This window comes from Babylonia areolata, chromosome 1 (assembly GCF_041734735.1).
Source record: "Babylonia areolata isolate BAREFJ2019XMU chromosome 1, ASM4173473v1, whole genome shotgun sequence".
NCBI lineage: Eukaryota > Metazoa > Mollusca > Gastropoda > Neogastropoda > Buccinidae > Babylonia > Babylonia areolata.
In genome coordinates, this window is record NC_134876.1 from 42,965,312 (window position 1) to 42,985,155 (window position 19,844).

Sequence of the window (19,844 nt, forward strand, 5' to 3'; positions counted from 1 at the left end):
GTGTTTCTCTTCTTTTTTTTTTCTTTTTTTTCTTCCTTTTTTTGGGGGGTGGGGGTGGGGGGTCTGAATTTGTTGTGTGAGGACTGGACATATTTTGTGTTCTTTTGCGTTTGTTTTTGCTTTTTTTTCTTATTCTTATCTTGTTGTTTGTTTTTCTCTGTGTGTGTGTGTGTGTGTGTGTGTGTGGAAAGTTCCCTCCGGGGAATTCTTTATAGTTACAGGATATTATAACGGTGAAAGAAAACAGTTCTGTTCGACGGTTGAGGATTTGAGTATGTAGGCTATATTCGGTGTTCGGAATATGTTGACATATTTCTTTCTAGAATTCTATATCAGTTGGTTTTTGTCTGTTTGTTTTTTTCACCACCAAAACCTCCCCCACCCCGCCCTGTCCACCCCTCCCTATCCGCTACATAAGCATATGCACGTATTCCAGATTCGTGCCAGCTTGGACAGTTCTAAGATGTAGAAGTAAACCCAATTCTGTGAGTATTGATACACAGAGCTAGGAAGAAAAATATGAGAGTATTAAGTTAATACATACAAGAAAAAATGTCAGAAAAGGCGAAACATAGTCAGTCCAATGTTATGCTCTAAAACATTGCCTCATAGAAGCTGATGCGTCCATTATATAGTCTGTGAGTATGAAGACATGCAGGGCTAGGGAGAAAATTTTGTGAGTAGTAAGTTAACATATACAAGGCCCAACACTCGGCTTATATCACAAAGTGAGAGCTGTATTATCAATGGTTTCTCCAGTCAATGGGAAATCATTTAGAGCTTAGTCTTTTGTGAAGGATTTTGACTCTCGAACAAGGAGGCAAAATTGCACTGGATCTTAGTGCTGCAGCCTTGTGGGCTAGCTGGCCTTTGGGAACCATCCCAACGCCGACTGTCCTAAAACCCTCTTGGCCGAGAGAGTGGGGATGTAACTTGGGCAAGACACTCTCCGCTATAATCAAATTCTAGCCCAAATAGTCGGAACAGCAATTGCCTCCTCTGCTGTTCTGATGGTCATAGTCGGACACGACTGACTATCATATATATATATATATATATGTGTGTGTGTGTGTGTGTGTGTGTACAAAAATATCAAAACCGGCGGAGCACGATCACCCACTCTTGTAACCCTAAAACATTTGGCTATAGATGCTAAAGCAACCATTATACAGCCTCATGACTTTGAGGGGGCTTCAAAGCTCCCCACGCAGACCCATTAACGAAAAGCTACGTCGAATTCGGCTGGGAATGGCCAGCGCTGTACGTCCACAAAATGGTGTCCAACTTTCTCGCGCCTCGGGGCATCAATGGGAAGGTCCATCAGGATCTTTGATCTAGTTTTGCCAGTTTCCTGGCAGCGATCTGCCCGAATCAGAGCCCCAACGATTTTCTATAACCCTGGGGTTACTGAGATGGTGCAAGGATAGTAAAAAAACAACGTGGCCAGAATACTTGAATGCAGCTGTGAACTTTAGTTTTGTCACCGCGTTTTCAACCCAAGACGTTTCTGTGTCGGTTTTTGCCGGTTGTGTGAAACCACTGGATTTTACAAGGAAGTTCAAACTTTCAGTAATTATCAGTTGGGCTGAGGAAACTTTTGCTGCCAGTATCCAGAATCAGAGAAACTATACCTACGTTGGAAAATATATAATAGAACAAAAATGTTCACACTGTTGAGGTTCCTAGCACTCACACTGTTGAAGTTCTTAGCGTTGGCACTGTTGAGGTACTTAGCGGTCAGACTGCCGAGGTGCTCTGTCCTTTCCCCGTGTGTTGTCGAACTTCGTAACTGGCACCTACATTTTATTTAACCGTTTTTGTTGTTGCCGTTGTTGTTGTTGTTATTTGTGTTTGTTGTTGTTGTTTGTGGTTTTGTTGTTTTTTGTTGTTTTGTTTTGATTTGTTTTTTGGGGGGTAGGGGTGGCGTCGTTTTTTGTTGTTTTTTTGTTGTTTTTTTGTTTTTTTTTTTTTTTTTTGGGGGGGGGTGTTTGTTTGTTTGTTTTGGTGGGGTTTTTTGTGTGTGTGGCGGGGTGGTGGGCATGAATTAGGTAGTTGTACATAGGAAGAGGTGCTGGAAGGGTGTGGGTGAAGAAGTTGCAGTGGGATAAGGCGATGAGTGGAGGGGGTGGGGGGGCAAGGAGGGGAGGGGTGCGGGGGGGGGGGTCGCAAAGTGGGGTTGAGGCACCACTTGTTCCTGCAGCTGGACATTGCTGTGATTGGTTCTGAGGTCGACGTCCGGTCACCAGGTTTGCTGCCAACCATCCACTCCCCTCCCCACCCACCACGGCACCAGCCCTCACCCGTCCCCACCCCTCCACTCTCCGCCCTGTTCCTAACCACCACCACCACCACCACCACCACCACCACCCACATATTCATTTCACCGATATCTGACGCTTCTTGTCATGTCGCTCTAACGCGATGCTTTAATCTTCCTGTCTCTCTGTATGTGTGTGTGTCTCTCTCTCTGTCTCTCGCTCTCTGACTGTCTCTGTCTCTCGCTCTCTGACTGTCTCTGTCTCTCGCTCTCTGACAGTCTCTGTCTCTCGCTCTCTGACTGTCTCTGTCACTGTCTCTGCCTCTCGCTCTCATTTGCTTTTTCTTTTCTTTTTTTTTCAAAAATCATTTTCCCTTTAACTATGATCATGCAAGTATCAGTCGATACTTACCTTTTATTTTATTTTGTATACTCTCTCTCTTCCCCCTCTCTCTCTACCCTCTCTTTCTCTCTCAGCCTTTCACACACACACAACACACACACACACACACACACACACACACACACACACACAGAAAGAGAGAGAGAGAGAGAGAGAGATTCTGATGGTGCTCTCCGCAATTCACATTTCGATCTCAACCCGTGGTGGGACAATTCTGTCGTGTGTGGTTGTGACATACATCTCTCCGCTGGAGGTGGCAGTACGCATTTTTACCACTGTTTCTGCTTGGATGACATTCACATGGCCACCCGGCCAGTCCCCAGTCCAAACCCCTACACACACCGTGTGTAGGAGTCTGGAGCAGCGGCAGCTGTCAGACTGTGCAATCTCGCACTTCAGTAAGATAAGATGGTACCGCGAGAAAACACGTCTGACATCGACCCCCCACGCACCCTAACGCACCCACACACAAACACACACACACACACACACACACACACACACCCATCACACACACACCGCCCACCACCACCTCCCCCACACCTCCCCTCTCTCTGTCTGTCTCTCTTTCTCTCTCACTTACTCTCTCATTCACTTACTCACTCATTCTTTCTCTCACTGTTTCTATGTCATTCACCCTCTCTCTCTCTCTCTCTCTCTCTCTCTCTCTCTCTCTCATTCACTCTCTCATTCACTCACTCACTCATTCTTTCTCTCACTCTTTCTGTCTTTCTCTTTCTCTCTTACTCACCCCTCTCTCTCCCTCTCTCTCACTCTAGCTCTCACACATTCACTCACTCTCTACCTAACTCACACACACACACACACACACACACACACACACACACACACACACACACAAACAATCAAACCAATCATGTTAGTTTCAAACGAACATTACAATTTGCTTTTCCAGGCGAGCATTGTTTCAAATGATCATTTCCCGAGCAAAAATACTGGGTGTCCCGGAAACCATAACTTCCAGTCTACCACAGAAACGAACGATGTGACACCCCGACTAACGGATTTTAGAGCTAAATTCACACAGATTAAAGCACTTATTGAAATGGATGACTTCCATTTGCAACATATTAATAGAGAAAAAAAATTTCAAACCTGCATGCGAGTGTGTGAGCGTGGCGTTGGTAAGGAGTCCCCCGGGGTTGGAACTGGCCTTAAAATGCAGGAAGATGAAATTAGAATGAATCCACATAGCAAAGATCACCTTTTCGGTTCCTACCCCTCAGTTGAACCAGCCCAGTGCAGCTCAGCTAAAACAGACGAATAAATAGATAAATAAATAAAACCTTCAGATTAACACTGGACGAGGAGATTCCTCATCATCTGCAATTACCGTGATGGTGAGTAAAATATTCGCGGTGACTTTTGGCGAATTATCCGGGGTGCCATCTTCAGGAAGGGTGGTGCGTGAAATGAGACCTTACCGAAACACCTGTCGTCTTTATTGTCCCTGGGGTGGTGATGGATGATCAATCGAAGATGCTGAACAAAGAGCGTGGTGGGGGGGATGATATATTGGCTGATTGACTACAGATGGTATGCATATGAAGATCTTGATTTTATCTTGATTTAATCTCCCAATTTCGGAACTCCGTCAATGCTTATCAGTCGGTACAAAACTGTCGTGATGACCTATGAGTATTGAGGTAATCACGGTCTGTTTTATATAATCATGTTAATCATGTTTTGTTTTTCCTTTCTTTGAATTTTTTTCCTTTGTCATTTTTTGTTGTTGTTGTTTTTTTGTGTTTTTTTCTTTCTTTTTTCTTTCTTTTTTTCTTCTCCTTTCTTTTTTTTTTTTTTTTTAATGAACCGCACATGTAAAAACGTTCATCAGTAATAAAGCTGGAAGGGGAAATGTAGGTGGGTGCAGCATTGTCCACAATCCATTTAACCACGCCGGAAAACGATTTTTTTTCCTTTTGTTTTTGGGTGCTGGCGGATGGGCATATCCTTTGTAGTTTACAGCTTCCGCTGTGCATTTCCGGTCACAGCCACCATGCTGTGATTGCTGTCACTGCGCACGCATCATGTGCCCCTTCTGGTTCCGCACAACACATCGTGCGCACAAATGAAGGAATATCTGAACAGCGATTTGTTTTGTTTTTCAGTTGCGTGTGTACGTTAATGTACAAACGTAATTGTATTTTAACTAGAACTGATAAATCCCCACCCCCCGACTATCGCTGGAATTAATTACTTACAATATGAAGTTTAACGTAAGGGACTGAAAACCCCTTTTTTCAACTACACAGCATTTTCATATGTGGTTTCGATCCTTGATTCCACTGAAGATGTTGATGGATTTTCAGCCCTGAGATTGCTCCTTGCGGTCACACCTAGGCTGTATAGCCTGCGGCAACATGATTTGCCTCCATTGAATAGTCTATTTCTAAATGTTTGGAATAATAACAAGGCCTACAAACAGACTTTGTGAAGAAGAAGTATCGTTAATGTGACGCAGTGACAATCGTGCTGATGAGGCTGGTTATACAGTTTCGGCCAGGCGTAAAATTACTTCCGTTTGCTGAGTGGACACGCTCGTTAATTTTCGTTGCTGGTAGTACTTGGGAACCGTTTCTGTCTGTCCGCCATAGCGCTCTCTCTTGTTTGCTTTCCGGTCGTTTGACGCGGTTGGGATGCTCCGCTTTCTGTAGGCTGCGTGGTTTGAATGATTCATTTTCATGTTTGTTGTATGGTGATATAGAATGTGAGGGATTCGTTTCTAGCAGGTTATATCGTGAGAATGTGAATGTTTCGTTTTTCAGTGGGTTGTATGGCGTGAATGCTTTTCTTTCAGTGGGTTATGTGGTGTGAATGACTTCTTTCTGCGGGGACTATGATTTTATGATATCCAGTCATCCCTTCTGGATACCAGCCGTGGAGTGCATGTTGGTTGGAGGGTGGGGGGATCAATCTCGACAGTTTCCCCCATTCCCCGCGTTGGGGCTGCCACGTCTTCTCCGACACAGACCTGTGGCTAGACTGCAGAGGGGACCCCCTCCTTCCCCACTCCCCTGCCTGCCCCCAAGGGTGATCACCGTATCTGTATGGTGTGAATGCTTGGTAGTGTTCAACGACCTATTGGCTTGAACCTTATGGTCAAACTGTTCAGAGGCTGGGGTCCTGGTGTTGTGAAGGTTTCGTTGTTGGAGGGGTGGAGTCCTGAGTGCCCTGTCCAGGTGCGAGGTTCTTCTGGCGTTCCAAGTGGCGTGGGGGGGTGGGGGTGGGGGTGTCCTAGTGTGGTTCTTCCCTTTCAATAGGCTGTGTTGCAAACCTTGGAGTCGAAGACTTTTGTCAGATTACACTGAAGTGCGTCTATCAAACCGAAATGCTTCATGTGCATGTAAAACGTTTTTGTTGGTTTGTTTTTTGCTTTGTTTTGTTTTGTTTTGTTCTTTTTTTTCTTCTGTTTCAAGTTTCAGTTTCACTTTCAAGGGGGTATCTATCAGAGCATGCGGACAGATCCATATACGCTGCATAACAACTGTTGTATACAAAAAAATAAAGGCATCAGATGCCTCCTCGAAACCCAACGCGGTGATCAGACCTTGAGAGCCTATCCTCTGTGTGTTTGTTTGTTGTTGTTGTTTTTCTATAGAAATACAAACACCAAGGTACAACGTGCAATTCACTAAAGAGGCAGTCTGTTCACAAAAGTTGCCTGAACAGCGCGCGCCCGCCTGAAAGAATATTGACACACCGCCCACTCCAAGCAAAACCAGGCAAACAAACCAGGTTAACAACAAACCCAAAGTGGCCACTCATCATATTCCACTTACAGAACGCCTCCTCCAAAAACCATGGAAGCGAAGCGAGCAGCTCTCCAGCCTGGTGGGCCTAATTTTGTCGCAGTTGGAGCAGTTTCCCAAGCTAATTAATTAAGATACGAGGTCTGTTGGGGTTTTTTTCTCCCCTGATTTGTTTACTAAGAACCGAGGAACAGGTCAGACGCAATTAGTGTTCCAAACTTGTGTTTTTTTCGGTCAGAATCATGGGTCTGATGCCTAGGCCCTGACAGACAGATAGACAGACAGACGGACAGACAGACAGACAGGCGAGGCCAAAAGGCGAATGTTATTCACACTGTTGTTGATGAATTAATGTGATACGTGTATTGCGTGATACTGAGTACACGTTGTTACAGCTGAGAGATTTGGAGACCAATAATAATAATAATAATAATCAGAAGACATCTTTTTGAATAGTATGCACTGTGTATGCAGTGCGTGTGCGTTCGTCGTGTAATTTCTCCTCATTAAGGTTTGGAGGGTTTTGTTGTTTTTTTTTTTGTTTTGGTTTGGTTTGATTTGGGTTGTTGTTGTTTGTTTCATTTTGAGCTGCGGCAGCAAGAAAGGTTTAATTATTTCATTGAATCAATCAATTTTCTAAGGAAAGAAAAAACGTGGTATTCACTAGAATTGAAAAAGGAAGGAAAAAAGGCATGAACACTTGCACGCACGAACACACAATTCTCATGGCGGTTTTGTGTGTGTGTGTGTGTGTGTGTGTGTGTGTGTGTGTGTTTTAGGTTGAATATTTTTGTTTTGTCCTTTTATTTTTAAGTGTACATATTTTGCTATTAAGTATGGCCTATAGCTTCTTCCTACATATTTAAACGTCTTGTAATAAACGGCGCGCGCGCGTGTGTGTGTATGTGTGTGTAGTTGTTGTTCTTCTTTTGTAAAACCTTGGTTGGGGGTTTTGTTGATGTGGATTTTCTAGTTTGGGGTGGTACAGTGCATGCTTTTTTTGTGTCTTTTTGCATGAACGAGCATATGTATTCCTTCAACACTCGGAATGAGTGTGTGTGCGCGCGCACGGGTGTTGTGTGTGTGCGTGTGTTTGTGTGTGTGTGCGTGCGCACGCATGTGTCTGTGTGCGTGTGCGTGGGCATGTATATGTGTATGTTTAAACGCGTGAGTGTACGTGCGTGCTTGTCTCCTTGCCTGTGTGTCTGCGTGTGTGCTCGTGCTTCCGTTTCCTGTCTGTCTGTACGTGCGAACTGGGATATGTGTTTAGCGCTTATTGGTTGCCCACACATCGAGGCGCGCGAGAAAGTCAGGTTAGGTTTCAAGAAGGTGTCAAAGCGTGCGGACTGATCCACATGCGCTAACCTTTTCTCCTGAAAAAAATGTTGTGTGTGTGTGTGTGTGTGTGTGTGTGTGTGTGTGTGTGTGTGTGCGTGCGTGCGATAGTCAGTCGTGTCCGACTTAATGACCATCAGAACAGCAGAGGAGGCAACTGCTGTTCCGACTATTTGGGCTAGAATTTGATTATAGTGGAGAGTGTCTTGCCCAAGTACATCCCCACTCTCTCGGCCAAGAGGGTTTTAGGACAGTCGGCGTTGGGATGGTTCCCAAAGGCCAACTAGCCCACAAGGCTGCAGCACTAAGAGCCAGTGCAATTTTGCCTCCTAGTTTGAGAGTCATAGTCCTTCACAAAAGACTAAGCTGTAAATGGTTTCCCATTGACTGGAGAAACCATTGATAATACAGCTCTCACTTTGCTGTTGGCCCAAATGTAAACTTATGTCAGTCTGTGATATAAGCCGACTGTTGGGCTTATAAAAAATGTATATATGATATATATATATATATATATATATATATATATATGCGTGCGTGTGTGTGTGTGTGTGTGTGTGTGTGTGTGTGGAGCAATGTGTCTGATCTTCGCAATAAGTCATTGCGCTTATCTAGCCTCGTTTGAGGAGACCACGCGCATGCTTGAGCGCGCCATGATGCACGAACCACTGACGTATACCTCAAGAAAAAAAACATGTGCAGGAACGTGTACGCGTAATCGAACGTGCATGCTGCGATGGTATTCATGGGTGTGTAATTTTTTCTCTGTGTGTGTGTGTGTGTGTTGCAGACGGGCTTATCTGTTCCGGAGGATCTCCGAGCAGGTCTGTCAGTGTTGCCACGATGACTCGCCAGGCCCGACTTCGGGAACAGATTACACGAGCATGACAGACACCCAGGACCTTCGCCTTAGCAGCGGCCCGGAACTCCGCGCTGCCACCAGCGGCGGCGGTGGCGGCGGCGGCAGCCGGGACCCGCAGCAAGACGGCGGTCCGCGCATCCCCTACGTCAAGCAGCGCATCTCGGAGGCTGACCGGGCGCTGCTGTCCATGCACGTGCGCACCCAGTCCCAGGAGCTGTGAGGAGGGAGGGGGTGGGGGCGGGGAGCAGGGGGACATGGAGATCTCCCAGTGGGGAGGAGGAGGAGGAGGACGACGAGGGTATCTTGGTGGAGGGCGACGAGCGCCCCCACAGAGTGTGGTGGCGGCTGGGGAGGGGAGGAGGGGTATGCCTCCCGGCCGGCGCGCGCCTCACGTGCTCGGCAGCAGAACTCGGCCGACGGTGACGTGGAGTACGATGGAGGCGTACCCACAGTATGTCAGTAAGGAGGAGAACTTGTGAAGGGACCTCAGCTTTTTTCTGTTTTGATTTTATTTTATTCTAATTTTTAATACTTTACTTCGAGAGGGGACGGGGGGAGGGGGGGAGGGGGGGGGGTGATCATGCCATGTGGAGCAACAGACGCGCCGAAGGACTAGAAGGTTGACAGACTTTCTTTATATTAGTAAATCGTTTGCCCTTTTTTTCTTTTCTTTTTTTTTCTTTTTTTCAACACGGAGAAGACCCACAAGTAGTGCCAGTCGTCCTGCTGCCAGGGTGGAAAGTGTCGTCCGACAAAAAACAATTCCCACTGAGGTCTGTCACACACAAGCTGGCCTCACTCTCTCACGTGAAACAACAACAGTGTCATCAAGATCTGTGTGGAACACGATATGAAATGAAAGTCCAATGTACAAGCCACTGTTGGTGTGAGGACGTGTGAATAACTACAGCTAAGCACTACGTGCCATGATACTGACGACGACTGAATAAAGAAAGGTTGTGATACGGTATTTTTTTCCCCAATAAGGAAAATCGAAATACACAGACGACGGGCGCCATAGCCGAATGGTTAAAGCGTTGGACTTTCGATCTGAGGGTCCCGGGTTCGAATCACGGTGACGGCGCCTGGTGGGTAAAGGGTGGAGATTTTTACGATCTCCCGGGTCAACATATGTGCAGACCTGCCAGTGCCTGAACCCCCTTCGTGTGTATACGCAAGCATAAGATCAAATACGCACGTTAAAGATCCTGTAATCCATGTCAGCGTTCGGTGGGTTATGGAAACAAGAACATACCCAGCATGCACACCCCCGAAAGCGGAGTATGGCTGCCTACATGGCGGGGTAAAAACGGTCATACACGTAAAAAGCCCACTCGCGTATATACGAGTGAACGTGGGAGTTGAAGCCCACGAACGCAGAAGAAGAAGAAGAAGAAATACACAGAGAGAGGAAGATGTAATGTGAAACCGCTGCGTGGCGACAATAATACCAGAAGAAAGATATGAAACTTTTTTTTTTCTTTCCAGACAACAGCTTGGCAAAGAACAGTGACACACACAGTTTTGAACTTCTTTTATAAATATATATAGCATGGGTTGTTGTTTTTTTATCCTTTGTGCTCATGCAGCGTGAAGTGATATAAGAAATGGTGATTGAAGACCCCTTGACTGTCTGGAGAGAGAGAGAGAGAAAAAACAAAGTGGTGTTTCAAGTCATAAATCAATATCCAAAACAATCAGCCAAAACTGAGAAAGTGGTCTGGAGATACACCACTCCAGGTTAAATGTGTGAATTATAAACCTTCCAGATATATTTGAAGATTATTATTATTATTATATAGCGCTGAATCTTGTGCAGAGACAAATCAAAGCGCTTTCACACCAGTCATTTACACGCATGCATTACTCTAAAACTGGAGATGTCATCAGTGACGTCCCTTTGGACGTAATGTTACGTCCTAACTTACGTCCTTTAAGCCTGTGACATAGACATCGCTTCCTGGGAAACTGATGCCCTTGACCGCTCTCGCTGGAGGATTCTGTGCTCAAGTGGCATAAAGACGTTTGAAAACAAGAGAACGCTGGCCATAAAGGAGAAGCGTGAGCGAAGGAAGCAGGGCTCAACTTCTGGAGACGTTTTCCCTTGCAACACCTGTGGGAAGTGCTGCGCATCCAGAATCGGCCTCTTCTCGCATATGAGGATACACACCGACAGATAAGCCTGCCTGCCTACTCATCCGTCGGTCCGACGAGAGACTCCATCATACGTCCTGAAATAGTCCAGCGGTTTTAACTGGTTGAACAGTACGAAGTGATGTATTTGAAAACAAGCACATGGCTTCAGTTTGTGTCTGCTCAAATGACAGCAAGCGAGGTTAACCGTGTGTGATACAAAGGAAATGATCACCGCGACACACGACCCACAGGGATATTCATGGGACGAATGATACCACGAAACAGCTGAAACTTATGAATAAATAGGATAGATAGATAGATAGATAGATAGATAAAGCCAGAGAATGTTGGAAAATGATGCTGGGAAGAAAACCAAACGTAGCTTGTAATTCGTGTGTCAGGAAAAAAGAACGAGTTAGTGCAGCAAGGCCTAAATTGTGAAAATCAAGGTACCAACGTGTCTGAAACGTACGAAATGGAGATGCATAAAATGGGAGCAAAACAAATTATCTCCAGGGTGTTCGGTGTCTTCAGCAGAGCGTGGCTTGAAATCTGTGAGATATGACGAAACTTTTAGTTAGGCAGCTCTGTTTGACTTGTGACAAACAAACGGTAGTTTTGTTTCAACTGTGGAAACATGAAGCCAGTTCTTTTACATGTGAGTTTACTACAGATATTACAAATACATTTTAAAATCTGAAATCCTGTTTTGTTTTGTTTTTTGGCCGATATCAGGATCACATACTTTGAGGAATCTCTTTAAATTATGTGTATGTGTGGATTATCGTTGCAACAGAAATGTTACTGACGTACTAGTCATTGCAGAAGTATATCGTATTTTATTTATGTCCCGACACATGTTTTCTTCTTCTTCTTTTTGTGAAAATCTTTGAATGCTTTCCTTCGAGAAAGAGCTGGTTGTTCAAACAATGCTGCGTCTTTTTGGTTTTGTTGTTGTTGGTTTTGGTTTGTTTCGTTCCACAATTCACAAGTCTTGGCTAGCTCTATACATGCATTGGTTCTGCTTAGTTGTTCTGCAGTGGATTCTTTCGTGTGTTGGATGGGGGGAAATCTACTGTCGTCGATGTACTGTTTTTTTTGTTGGGGAGGGGGGTGGGTTGTGTGGTGTTGTTTTTTGTTTGTTTGTTGTTGTTTTACAGAAAAACGGACAGTCACAAATGGAAAGGAAGAAAGTGTTCACCATGATCTTTAATTCCACGGCTTATCACCTTCTGTTCCTAGCGGTTTCCTTTGTGTGTATGTGTGTGAGTGATACGGGGGCCAGAGGGGGGAGGCAGGAGGGTGTGTGGGGGGGCGGGGGGGAGCACGCGCGCGCGCGCGCGTGTGTGTGTGTGTATGTGTGTGTGTGCTTATGTGTGTGGTCCAATTTGAATTCTGTACCACGCCAACAATTCTGGCCGATACAAGGTGCAGAATTGTTTGCCACGTTGTCTATCATTATTCTGTCATTTATCTATCAAAGACATATCGAACGAGCAAGTGTTAGTTGTGTAATGTTTCATGTTCAAGGTTGAAATGTGCTTTTCTGTGTCATTATCCAATATCCAATTTGACGATACCGAATAAATTAAATGTCTTTTTGCCTGCTTCGCAGTCCCGCGGATGAATATCCATTAATTCAGTTGGTAACGATATAAAGCCATATGTTTTGTCTGATATAAAATGTTTATCATGCCTCTAAGCACGAGATATTTATTTGGATTAAGGTTTTCTCAGTTGTCAACAGCGGCCACACAAAACTGTCCTCAGAACAAGTGTGCGTGCTAACAACTTCACAGCAAGCTTAATGGCTGGTTTTTATTTTACATTATCAGATCAGCTGTTGTGCTAGCGTGCTACGGTACAAGAAAAAATCGTAGCAAAGTTAGCGCTGCTAAAACTGAAAAAAAAAAATCGCTTTTGCGACGGAGTCAAGGTCATACGTACGGCACGGATTAAAATTTTTTTTTTAAGCCTCATGATACGTGACTTCTCCGACCTTGAACAGTAAAAGAAAAAAAAACCCGAGAAGGTTCAGAATATGGGACAGCGTTCACGGGACTAACAGCGACAAACAGACAGACCAAGCAGTTGACAAGCTTGAAGGTACACAAATCGCTCTGGTCAAGGCTAAGGAATCAACACCGGTCATGCCAACAAGCTGTGCAGTGCTGTCGCGTGTCGACTCTCTCAGAACGCACGACGAAAAACGGTGACAATGACAGTGCTTCACCGCTGCTGACATCAAAATCTTACTGGCGGAAGGTTCTCATGTGGAAGATCATTTTTTTAAGAGGCGGATAGAGACAAAGAATGCCGCATTTCTCATGACGAAAAGCTGTTGGCTGGGTTATTCAGACAGCCACTGGACATCAGATGAGGGTCTCTGCGAGGGGGGTGGGGGGGTCGGAGGGGGGTGGGGGGGTGGGGAGAAAGAGAGAAGACTGGTGGTCCATTGTCTGTTAACGAGTTCCAGACGCCGAAAGCCGGATTCTTCAGTGTCTACAGCTGCTGTTAGCTTCCCTGGCTGTTCCTGGGCTCATTAAGGAAAAAGGCCTTGGGGGGAGAGGGGGGGGGGGAGCATGGGGAGTGTGGGTGGTGGTGAGGGGGATCAGGAACTCGTGTGGGGGGTGGGCGGGGGTGGTGGGATTGGGGAGTGGATTCGGAGTTCTCTCCCTTGTAAAAGGGGTTGGTGTGGAGGTGGAGGGAGCTGGCTTCCGCTGTTCTTTGTCATGGCTTTGGACTGTTTGTGTCTCTGTCTGTTCCAGCTTCTGTCACTGTCTCTCCGTCTCTCTTTGTCTTCCTGCCTCTTTCTGTCCCTGTCCTCCCCCCTCTCTCTTTATATATATATGTGTGTGTGTGTGTGTGTCTTCTCTCTCTCTCTCTCTCTCTCTCTATATATATATATATATATGTGTGTGTGTGTGTGTTTAAAGACTGGCGAAATAAAATCTCTTTGTTTCGTATTCTCTTGTGATTGTGTGTGTGTGTGTGTGTGTGTTTTAAAGATTGGCGAAATAATTCTTTGTTTCTCATCTTCGTGTGTGTGTGTGTGTGTAATGAGAGAGAAGGAGAGAGAGAAATGGCAGAGGGATTAGTGTGTATTTTTGAGAGAGAGAGAGAGAGAGAGAAAATGTGTTTCAGAGACATAAAATGGGGATGTAATTACGTATTTTGAGAAATGCTATCATGTGATGACTTAAGTGTAAGAATTTCAAGAAAAATTATTGTGTTTTGAGAAGGACAAAATGCGTTTCGAAAAATAATAAAAAGAGAGAGATCTGACAAAACAGCCCATAATTGAAAGAATCACAGTGTGTCTTCGAGACAAAAAGAGAATGGGTTTTTTTTTAGATACGAAGTATAGTTGAGAGTGACAAATTGTATTGTAGATTCAGAAAGAAAATTTACGAGATATGTTTGAGAGAGAGACAAAGCGTGTTTTAGAGAGTGAAATGAGACAAAGTCTGTTTTAACCCTTTCACCGCCAGTCAGTTTAGAGTGCAAATTAACCTTGTGCAGGAACCACAGAAAATATGGTGTCTAAGAATAGCTGGGGAGTCCCCTGTGATGTGTAGAAAAAATGGCCAATCCTACCACTGAAAATTAAGAGCATTAGGTTAATGCACAAAAGGCCCATCATCTGGTTGCATTTTCAGTGACATGGGTGCTTTACCTAGCTGGTGCCGAAATGCGACCATGGCGGTGAAAGGGTTAAAGACAGAAATATTGATATGAGACAAAGTCTGTTTTAAAGACAGAAATATTGATATGATTTATGACAAGGTATCTTTAAGAGAGACAGAGTGAGAATGAGTGAGGAGTCGCAGGTGTCTCTGTAAAATCGTGTATCATCTTTTCAAAGATGTTTCGCAGTTGCAGACCTATGTATTCTGAAATCCTAGTACTTAATCATTTCTTTTCAGCAAAAAAAACAACAAAACCATCCTCTTGTGTGTGTGTGTGTGTGTGTGTGTGTGTGTGTGTGTGTGTGTGTGTGTGTGTGTGTGTGTGTGTGTGTGCTTGTTTGTTTCTTTGTTTGTTTTTTTGTTGTTGTTTTTTTGTGTGTTTTTTTGACATGGTTGAAAACTCTTTTGAAACTTGCGTTTTAAGAAGTTGTAGACGTTTTCAGCTGAGAAAACTGACAGAAAACCATGCTGGGTTCCCAACAGCTATCATGCATCCCCATGGCTGGGTTGTGTTACTTTAGCGATCTTAGCAGCTCTGAGTTTCCTTTAGAGTTAAGAAGCTTCCTAAGTCTACGCTGACTTAGGAAAATGTTTTACGCAAGGCAAACTTAAAGATTGCTCATGGCAGCCATGCCTGTTTAGCAATTTTCTCAGCTTAAAACGTCTTCCAATTCACCAAGTTCGCATCTGATTCATATCAGCAAATAGGTTCGTGTGTGCATGTTGTTGTTGCTGTTGTTTTCCCACCTTTTCACGTGTTTCAGTTATTTTGTATGGCGAAAAAAAAATTTTTTTTTCCGAACGTCTGTTTGTAAAGGGGTTTTATGTTTGAAAACAAAACAAACAAACAAACAAAAATTCCCTCTCTGTGCCTAACATTTGTGGTGCCGGTGTTGGATTAAAAACAGATTGTGAAAGTTTTTATGTAGTCTGTTGTGGAATCGTTAGTGTGACGACTTCTTGGAATTGTGGAACTACCACTGTAGTTACACAACAGCGTGATTTCATGACTCTTTGTTCCAAAACTATCGAAATATTTGTTTGTTGTTACACATGTTTATATACACATTGTTGGTTAAGTACGGATCATTGGTACGAACGTATGTATGCGTATGTGTGTATATATGTGTGTGTGTGCATGTACATATGTGTGTGTGTGTGTGTATGTGTGTGCATGTATGTGCATGTATGTGTGTGTGTATGTGCGCGTGTGAGTGTGTGTGTGTATGTGTGCATGTATGTGTATGTGTGTGTGTGTTACGAAACCCGGACTTGTGACGCACATTCTTTCACTGATTGTTGGCATAGCTTTTCCTGTATTCAATATCCCTGTACATATTGTGTGTGCGTGTGTGCATGTGTCTGTGTGCGTGTGTGTATGTGTGCATGCGTGTGTGTGTGTGTGTGTGGTCTTTACAACTGCCTTTGAAACATTGACGTTTACCAGATTTGGTTTATGTGAGATGATATCTTTGTGGTATATTCTCGTGTATTGCTGTATCTATACATTTTCAAATCTATGAACATATTTCTCTGAAGCATCGTGCATTAATATCTGTTATTGCGCGTTCTGTGTGTGTATGTGTTGTGTGTTTGTGTGTGTGTGCATGTGTAAGTCGTGTGATTTCTTTGTATAAAAAAAAAAATTTCTAGGTGGACGCGTGTGTGCACACTCTGTATGTGTATAACATGTGCATAACGGTTGTGTCCTAAGTCTTTTTATTTTCACTGAACGTGATGTTGGACAGTTGTGTGTGCATGTGTATGCGTGACTGTGTGTGAGTGTGTGTGTGTGTGTGTGCGTGTGTGTATGTATGTGCGTGTGTGTGTGTGCGTGCGCTCGAGTGCGCGCGCGCACGTGCGTGGATATATATTAAGGTGTCTGGTGCGTGCTTTCCACACATGTTTGCCTGAGGCAGTGTACAGAAAGACTTTTTCTGTCGATGCTTGCGGTACCACGTCCCTGCACACAATGGTCGTTAGTTGTGTTGTTGTTGTTGTTTTCTGAAGACCAAGTGAAAGCGATGTTGCTAAGATTCGTCTATTTCACGATGGACAGCAAAAAAAAAAAAAAATCGCTGTTGGTTGTTGCTCATTAAATATTGTGTCACAAGAATCACACCTTGTCTGAGTCACTTCATTTCAGGGGGGAAAAATTGGTTTGATCTCTGTGTCCGTCTGTCTGTCTGTCTGTCGTTCCATTGGTTTGTTCATCTGTGTGTGTTTGTGTGCGTGCGTGCGTGCGTGTGCGTGTGCATTCACACACTTGAGGAACTGTTAATGTTCCCATGCCATTAGGTGAACATACCCGCCCCTTCATTTTCAAGGAGGAAGGTGGCAGAATGGTTAAGACGCTCATCTGCCACTTCAGTGTCCGTGAGGGTCTGGGTTCGAATCCCGCTCTCGCCCTTTCTCCCAAGTTTGACTGGAAAATCAAAATCAAAGCGTATGACTAGTCATTCGGATGAGACGATAAACCGAGGTCCCGTGTGCAGCACGCACTTGGCGCACTGAAAAGGATCCCGTGGCAACAAAACTGTTGTCCTCTGGCATAAATTCTGCAGAAGAAATCCACTCTGATAGGTATACAAGTATACATGCAATGCACTCAAGACCTGACGAAGCGCGTTGGGTGACGCTGCTTGCCAGGCATATGCCTAACTGATGTGGTGTAGCGTATACGCATTTGCCCGACGCCTCCTTGGGAAACTGAAACTGAAGCTTCCATCCTAATCTAAATGAAATTCCTACTGTTTGCTTCTGTGTTCATACATCCAAGGAAAGGTCGTGTCCCCCCAAAACCTCCTATCCCTTCAAGGATTACACGTCCACAGACCCAACCGTCCACAGTGCTTTATTTACTGATTTCCTTTTCTTCTTTTTTTTCTGAAGCATTAGTTTTTGAAATGTGTCAAAATGCTGGTTCTGAACTGATTCTGAATTCTCAACTACCGATTCTAGATTAGCTGTCTGTGTTTCTGTCTCTGTCTTTCTGTTGCTCTGTCTCTGTCTCTCTGTCTCTTTCTCTCTCTCTCTCTCTGTCTGTCTGTCTGTCTGTCTCTCTCTCTCTCTCTATCTATCTATCTATCTATCTATCTATCTTCCAGCAGAAATAGAAGAAAAAATATAGAGGAACAGGTGGGCTTTAGAACAGGTCATGGCACTGTTGACCATATATTCACTTTATACGCTCTAGTCCAAAATCATAATTTACGCAGGACTAAGCTATACGTAGCATTCGTAGACTTCAGAAAAGCATTTGATTCCGTGAACAGAAACATCCTGTGGAGTACACTAAGAAAAAGCGGGATACATGGAAAGTTTTACATGACCGTTAAAAGCATCTACGATTCTGTACTTGTATGTGTTCGTGACAAAGGTATTTGTTCCGACTTTTTTCAATGTCCACAAGGCTGTATGCTAAGCCCACAACTGTTTTCCTTTTTCATCAATGAATTGGCAGTGGAGTTATCAAAGAAGGGTAGACATGGAATACAAATGATACCTGGGGCAACAGAATTGTTCTTAATGCTATTTGCTGATGATGTTGTTCTCTTGTCTGACACACCCATTGGATTACAAAATCAGTTAAATGCCCTTAAGCAAGAAACAGACAGACTACAATTAACAGTAAATCTCGATAACACCAATATTATAGTTTTCCGCAAAGGAGGTCATCTTTCGACTCATGAAAAGTGGTGCTATGGTGATAGAGAAATAAAAGTAACCAATTCATATAAATATCTAGGAATGTTATTCACAACAAAATTGAGTTTGACGTCTGTGTGGGATGAAGCAAATAGAAAAGGGAAAAAACGTGTAATCCGAATTATAAAATCATTCAGGAGACTACGGTCGACTGATGCACAGCTTTTCTGGAAACCTTTCGACACACAAATTGAACCAGTCTTGAACTATGGAGCGGAAATATGGGGACTCATGACAATTAATCAAATGGAAAGAGTACATACTTTTGTAATGAAGCGCTTTCTTGGTGTCCCATTACATTTATCAAACACTATAATGTATGGCGAAACTGGCAGGTACCCATTGCATATTGAATTAATTGTAAAATGCATAAAATATTGGCTCAAACTTACGAGACTGCCAACATCACGAATATGTAGGCAAGCATACGAGATGGTGCTGATGCAAGAGGAGAAGGGCAAACAGAACTGGGTATTCCACATCAAGAAAACACTGACGGAACATGGATTCGGTCTGGTTTGGATGTGCCAAGGAGTAGGGCACGAGAGCGGCTTTGTATCTGAATTTAAAGATAGACTTATAGCATGTTACAAACAAAATTGGCACGAAGAAATAGAGAGCAATGATAGGTATAAATGGTTCTATTCACTGAAATTTTAAATCAATTTTTCAAACAGAGAAATATATCAAGATCGTAACAAACAAGTGGCATAGAATCTGCTTTGCGAGGCTCGGATTGAGAGCACTTGTACTGAATGCCAACAGAAGATGGTTCGATTCAGACGTAGCAACATCCCCTTGCCCAATGTGTGGCGAAAGCCCACAAGATGAAAACCATTTCATATTTAACTGCAAAAGATACGAAGAATTGCGGGAAAAAAAACTTTACCCTTTTCAATACAGCTCCAGCGCAGAGAAAAGATTTGTTCGGCATACTGATGACAGAAAATGAAGATATGATACTCTCACTAGCAAAATATGTATGCGAGGCAGTAAATATACGTAAAACGTCCAAATAGTCATTAATCAATTAAAAACTTAGTATGGGTTCTATGAAGGGGGTGTAGGGGGGGGGGGGGTAGGGGGGGGGGGCACAGACAAAAAGGAAGGGTTACATTTGGATGTCAGTTTCGACATGTATTTTTATGATGTGTTCGTATTGATATGACGTGTTTCGGTGTTACATGCTTAAATGATTATTATATGTTTTATATGTACTTTGTTATGTGTTCGTATTGATATGATGTGTGTCGATGTCACATGCTTAAATAATTATTATACGGATTATGCGTACCTTGGAGACAAACGACTGGGGGGGGGGGGGGGAGGCACAGTACCCACCTGCCACATGGACTTTTTAAGCAAAAAAATTTTAATGACAAAGTACCAAAGTGCCGCTTATCCCTTAGTAGTTTAGTTTTGCTTTGATTATGGTTTTCCTTTCTGTTCCATTTTATTTGTTTTACACCATTTTTGTTCTGATTTGTACCTACTATGTCACTAGAGCTTTACAGCTATTGACATTAAACATTTCAGTGTTCAGTGTGTACTCTTTCTTCCCCCCCCCCCCCTCTCTCTCTCTCTCTCTCTCCCCAGAATCGCTCCTTTCTAGTCCTCTGTCTCCCTCTTCCGCTCCACATTCTCCCCTTCTCTCTCTCCGCCCCCTCCCCCCCCCCTCTCT

General features: G+C 43.9%; 1 protein-coding gene across 1 annotated transcript in view; it reads left to right on the plus strand.

The window, feature by feature from the left end:
• The window catches only part of LOC143282061 (cardioacceleratory peptide receptor-like), a 205,244-nt gene extending 196,394 nt beyond the window's left edge, over nt 1-8,850 (plus strand). Inside the window, exon 10 of the mRNA XM_076587554.1 lies at nt 8,559-8,850. Within this exon, the coding sequence (XP_076443669.1) occupies nt 8,559-8,850 (292 nt within the window). The remainder of the gene's footprint in view (nt 1-8,558) is intronic.
• Nucleotides 8,851-19,844: the final 10,994 nt, after the last annotated feature.